This window comes from Acanthopagrus latus, chromosome 15 (genome assembly GCF_904848185.1).
Source record: "Acanthopagrus latus isolate v.2019 chromosome 15, fAcaLat1.1, whole genome shotgun sequence".
Classification (NCBI taxonomy): Eukaryota; Metazoa; Chordata; class Actinopteri; order Spariformes; family Sparidae; genus Acanthopagrus; species Acanthopagrus latus.
The window spans coordinates 17,658,126-17,664,125 of record NC_051053.1 but is presented as its reverse complement, the minus strand read 5'-3'; the positions used below and the strand labels follow the sequence as shown (position 1 = coordinate 17,664,125).

At 42.1% G+C, this 6,000-nt stretch overlaps 2 protein-coding genes across 2 annotated transcripts in view; both read left to right on the top strand.

The window, feature by feature from the left end:
* The first annotated feature begins 346 nt into the window (after nt 1-346).
* Nucleotides 347-3,918, top strand: si:dkey-187a12.4. Its single transcript, XM_037123555.1, has 4 exons — nt 347-780; nt 1,506-1,729; nt 1,835-1,994; nt 2,509-3,918. The coding sequence occupies exons 1-4, from the start codon at nt 498-500 to the stop codon at nt 2,661-2,663; spliced, it is 822 nt and encodes a 273-aa protein (XP_036979450.1). The 5' UTR covers nt 347-497; the 3' UTR covers nt 2,664-3,918.
* Nucleotides 3,919-5,185: 1,267 nt separating this feature from the next.
* Nucleotides 5,186-6,000, top strand: part of rin2 (Ras and Rab interactor 2) — a 36,658-nt gene continuing 35,843 nt past the window's right edge. The window contains exon 1 of the mRNA XM_037123553.1: nt 5,186-5,425. Coding sequence (XP_036979448.1) covers nt 5,377-5,425 — 49 coding nt within the window. The 5' untranslated portion in view covers nt 5,186-5,376. The remainder of the gene's footprint in view (nt 5,426-6,000) is intronic.

Here is a 6,000-nt window from a genome sequence, read left to right as displayed (position 1 = left end):
CATAATGAAGATTTTCAATGCTGCCATGTTTTCCAGTGTAATTATCCTTAAAACAAGTCACACAAAAACAGGAAATGGAAAAAAAACACCATGTGAAACAAGAGAGTAACAGTTGTGCATTCTAGAAGAAACTGAAATAAATTGTACCTTTTCATTTGTACATTATTTTCTAAACATTTGTATGTCTGTAGATAAGAACACCATTCTAACTTGGGGAACTATTTTACTTCCTATATTAGGACGATCAATCTGCCGCGGATGAATCCCTTCCCTCCGCTAAGGCGTCTGGGAAATGCAGTTCCGTTGCCTCCCCCCAATGTTCTCTCAACATTTCGATGACGTTTGTGCAACGTGATATCACGCGCTGGACAGCTCTTGTTTTGTATTCACTTCCGCTTCTGCCTGGTTGCGGAGTGACCGAGCGAACGTTTCGAAAAGGTTCAGGAAGGTTATCGGGAACGTTTGGTTTGTTGACGGTGTCGATGAAATAAACCTCAATGGAGCCTGTTGAAGAAGACAATCACGACTGGCCGGTGCAGCAGCGAGTGGAGGGTTTTGTGAACAAACATATGGCAGACATTGCTCTGGAGACCCTCCAGCAGAAGCTGTCTGTGGTGTCCGATGAGATGCACAGTCTGGCCGAACAAGTCACCAGGCGGTCAGGGGGAGTGTTCAAAGACGAGCCGCGGCGAGAGGGCCTGAGTTTCGGCGTGGAGCCGCCGCTTCCCTCCGCCTGCAGCTCCGGAGCCGCTGATAGGTTCATGTCCTACCCATCCTCAGGTAGACCGCTGGCCGACAGCCATTTACTTCACTCTTCAGCAACACCTGGACATACTTCTAATGTCTTTAAATGGTCTGTCTGAGTAATGGATAAGTAAGTTAAAGTAAAACTTAATTGAACTGTAATTAAATGATCAAAATTATTTTTTTCCCAGTAAATTAAGTATGGCAGAGTCTGTTAACGGTGAAAATGCCTTGAACTGTTCTATTCTATCCTATTGTTATATTGTTATTACCCATGTTAAGATTTGTATTTTCTCTAAAAACTTCAAAACCACTCACAATTATTCACTAGCCATTTTATTTAGTCAATTTTACTTGTATACTATTTATTAACTATTTTAGGTAGTAGTATCAAGTAATATGACAGAAAATTGTCGACAGCATTATTCTGAGTATGAGAACCAAAACATTCAAAAGCACATAATATATATCAAACTTCTGTGCATACTTTGAATTAATATAAATTTATAAAATTCAGTGTAATAATGCGGCTGGTCTCTGGATGAGACAGATAATGGTACAACATTTTATTAATATCAATAATTAAGACTAGAGGACTGTGAAGCCAAGTATCTGGATTTATGGGATCAGTATTCTATTTTGCAGATGACATATCGATAAGGCACATGTCACAAATGGTTAAACACAGTGCAAGTCAGGTTTCTTTACCCAACTTCAACCCTAATCTTCAACCCATCCTGTCACGCTCATATTCTCTACAGAGAGTGCTGCTCAGCGGAAGATCATTGCCCTCCTGGTGGAGATCAAAGAGGAGCAGCAGAGGCAGTGGGCCGCGCTGAGAGACATTCAGGCCCAACTGCAGGGTCAGACCTGCTGCGAGGAAGAAGACGTGGAGGCCCTGCATATGGATCTCCCCCTGAGGACCCTCGAGCAGCTGGATGAGATGGAGGGACACCTGGAGGACCCCGGAACACAGAAGAGAATGGTAGTTAACAGCCTTGATGTGATGCTCCAAGTGCCTTGAGTCACTAGCTGTGTTTGCCCAGCACACAGTAGCGAAACTAATGTCCATACCTTGTTCAAATTGAAGGTGTCTTACCTGTCACGGATGGGCGGGGCTACAGTTGATGATGCGGTGAGACGTCTGATGCAGGCTGTTCTTTCATTCGCTGTTGGCTCTGAGCTGAACTGGGTGGGACGCGGACAGAAGAGAAGCTTCAGGAACACTCGTCTCCAAGGGGTCCTCTTCCGTTAGTACCCACACTACTGAATACAAGAAACATTTTATTAAAGGGACAGTTCACGTTCAAATGAAAAATACACATCTGTTACACACAAAACTTAACTAGCTAGCCTCTAGGCCAGGGGTGTCAAACTGATCCAGTAAAGGGCCATGTGGCTGCAGGTTTTCATTCCAACCAAGCAAGAACACACCTGATCCAAATCAGGTGTGTTCTTGCTTGGTTGGCTGATTGGTTGGCTGATCCAAATCAGGCGTGTTCTTGCTTGGTTGGAATGAAAACCTGCAGCCACATGGCCCTTTACTGGATCAATTTGACACCCCTGCTCTAGGCCATGGGTATAATCAAACTTCCTCCTGCATGGTGATATGGCTGGTTGCCGTACTGCTAACAACAAGGTTATACTTGTTATACTCAGGATGTCCTGAACAAGTTATTTTGGTCCCAATCCAGATTATTAAAATGTGTCAAGGATGCTAAATAACATTGAGCTGTACAGAAAATAATCAACGTCTTTTCCTAGGTGCCCTGAAACGAACACCAGTGGGTAAGGAGGCCACGCATCACCAGTATGCTGACGTGGTGAAGAAGTGGCTGCGGTTCGCTCCGTTCAGACAAGGAGGGACCGGCCGTCGCTGCAGCAGACCTCCTGTGGACTTTCCAAACTCTGAGGACTGAGTTTTAAGCCAAAGCTGCAAATACTGACATTTATCTCACCAATTAGTTTGTCCAAAGATATCTAATCAATAGGGTTTCCATTTGGGCACATATATCCTCATGTAAATATAACCACACTGTACATGAATGATTGCTGTTATGATAACAATATAGTAATCTTTTTTGTCACCGCTGCACATTTTTGGCATTTTTCTACAGCACGACTGATGATGGTCTGTGGATGATGGTCTGTGGATCAGCCAATTTTGGCCACTTCACAGATAACTTGTCATTGGCACACATGTTGTCCAATATGCGCCGATTTTCTTTTCTACAAATACAATTCAGGAAAAGATGCTTGGTGCTCCTTGTTAATCACCTTGAATAAGTTTTCCTGCCTCCATTGCATATATGTTAGACACAAAATCTGTGTGTGGGCTGATATATTAACAGCAGAATTTTTTTTGGTAATGTTCTAATATCGGTATGGGCCCCAAAAATCAACCATTCGGTGCTAGAGCCTCTTCTAACAGGTCACTATATGATGGAAATGGTGTGTGTTTGAAGACTGGTGTTCAAGGGCACAGGAGGTTCCCTTTCAGTGCCTCTAATTCTCAGGTTTTCGGCAAGGCCTACTGGAGACGGTCAAAGCCCTCTCCAAAGTTAAGGTGTTCTTGGCTGCTACTGCAGCATTCCATGTGGGTTTGATGGTAAGGCTGCGAGCCAACATTCCCTCGTCACAGGTTTAATGAAAGGTGCCCACCGTCTGCGACCAGTGTCCAAGCAGCTTGCTCCATCGCAGGATTTGTCAACTGTTTTGGACTTGCTGGCACTTGCAACTGCAGTGCGGGTCAGTGATGTTCATGCATTTTCTGTGCAAGCAGTGTTCGGTTTGCCACTGGAGATGCAAGTGTGGCGCTACGGCCTAATCTAGCCTTTTTACCAAGCAAACGCTTGAAAGAAGATTTAGGTTACAAAGGTGTAACAATAACATGAGTGAGGTGTCTCATCAGACTGCCCCCCTTGCATGAAGCAACAAAGAGGTGTGCTTATTTTGAATGAGTTGATAACAATGCATCGCCCTGTTTTATAGGGAGAGAATGTTCCTCCTCTTGATACAGTTGTCACAACTGACAGCTAGTGTGGCTGGTGTAATGTTATTGGGCTTCTGAGGACTATGCGAGGAATCCTCTATTGTATGATTTATTTTAGTAGAGTGCATACCTCTGCCAAAGGCCCAATAGGGCCTTTCAATAAAACAGTATAACAAAACATACTTAAATTTGCTCAATCATTTCTGGATTGAATCTTATTTAGCTTTGTGTCAAATTGTACACACTCATAGATACCAGCCACCTAAATAAACATGTTTCTTTTCATCAGGATCCATTTATTATCCCCCAAGAAACTGATGAAACACTCTATACTTTGTACTTTACTCTATACACTCTCACTTTACAAGAAAGAGTTAGGAAAAAAGTATTTTCATCAAATAAATGAGATGCACACAATCCAAGTTTCTTCCTGTCAAAAGGAAAAAGGTAATTCTTTCCTCTCTACTTTATAAATAATGTGAACCCAATCATTTGCTGCAGGTGTATTTCTTGTTTTAACCACATGCCAGTTGTGGTCTTCCTGCCAGCTGCATTTATGTTTTTGATGGTGCCAAGGACAAATTTCTGCTGAGGTAGATGAGCCAGTCAAGTCTAAAAATCTTCTAAGATAACAATCCCTGTAACATCACTCTTAATTAAAACATTCTCCTTCCATTTAATTCATACAAAACTGCAATGTAGTTAAAGTTTGTTGCTGTTCGTGGTAATGACGTTAAAATGTTATTTGTCAAATCCTTGAACTGCTCTTGCGTCCTTTTTGAGAAGTGCATCTCATGGTTGTTATTGCTCTCAGCTGGAGGTATACACTCACGCTTTATAGAGGCACCCTTAACATTTTCCCCACTGGGCACACGTGATATGAAAGTTAATGCAGAGTTGTTGTTTTTGCTCCTTTGCGGTGCTTTGGGGGGAGAAGGCAGAGGCGGTAAGCTGGACAATTAGATAGAAAGGTTCCAGAAGTGTACAGTTTCACCTTCAGATTAAAAGCATAGACTTTGACACTTAAAAGGTGTTTCCATAAAATAAAATGTGCTTCATCACATATACGGCAGCATTAGGGCACTAGTACTAGAGAAGTTAGACATGCCGCCATGTTCATGTAGGTCTGTACATGTATACATATATTGGTGCATAGACCTATACAAATACATCCTGAAAGTGTACTGTATCAGATTCCTTTTATTCTGTATAGCATCGTTTTGTCCTGTTTCTATTTCCCCCAGTTATTTACATCGAAAACAGATATTTGAAATAGGCAGTGTTTAATAGAAATAGAAGTTATTTAAAAATCACTTGATGTATCGAATAGTAAAGTTAAGATTTTTGTGGAAACGAGATGAAAATCAAGTTTTATTTTCTATGTATTATAATGTATTTTAATTTGAAAAGCATAAACGGAAGCCCGTCGTTCTTATGACGTACTTGACACGGAGAGAACGAGGCAGGCAGCTGCTGCTCAGAAGAATCCGGGACCATGGAGGCGACCGGCGCAGGATGGACTCTGCTCACTTGTTTTCGTCACCTCCAACTATAAGAAGTGCTTGGACGCTACTCAAAACTACCAAGGCGACCCGGCATGGAGATATAATGCTATTTACACATCAAGTTACTCGTCCGAGATGCAACGTTTTCTTTTCCCAAACTGGAGTAACAGTCACTCCGCAGTAGGTAAGTGCTGTTAAAGTTAGTTAACTGTCCTTTGTGTGGATCTTTTCTCACGGGTGACACCGCGTTTCTGTCGTCTTGTAGAAACCTCCAAACTCAAAGTTGCCTTCTCTTGAGAAAGCGAGACTCCCCGCCGTTGAATCATTGTTTGTTACTGGACGGTCACACCGTCAATCACCACAAAACAATTTGCGTGAGGAATCTTGCGGGACATGTTCTGCGAGTCATCACCTGTTGAGCGACGTCGATGTGTAACCATGTTATACCCCCCCCCTTTATGAAAGCAAATGCACCAATTATACTGGATATTAACCGTGTTGTTTGCGTCACTCTGAGTACAGACTGAGTTTTGTGTTTACCAAAGAATGTGTACACACACAAGGAACCTGACCCGGATTTAAGCTGCTCGAAATACTATGCACAGGTCCAATAGCAATAGAGATGAGTGAAGACGTTCAGCTGTACAAAGACAACAAAGCTGAACGACATTAAACAAAGAATGTAATATTAATAATAATCAATTAATATAATTAATATTAAGTGCCCATAAATTAATATTAAATGCCCATAAAAAGTAT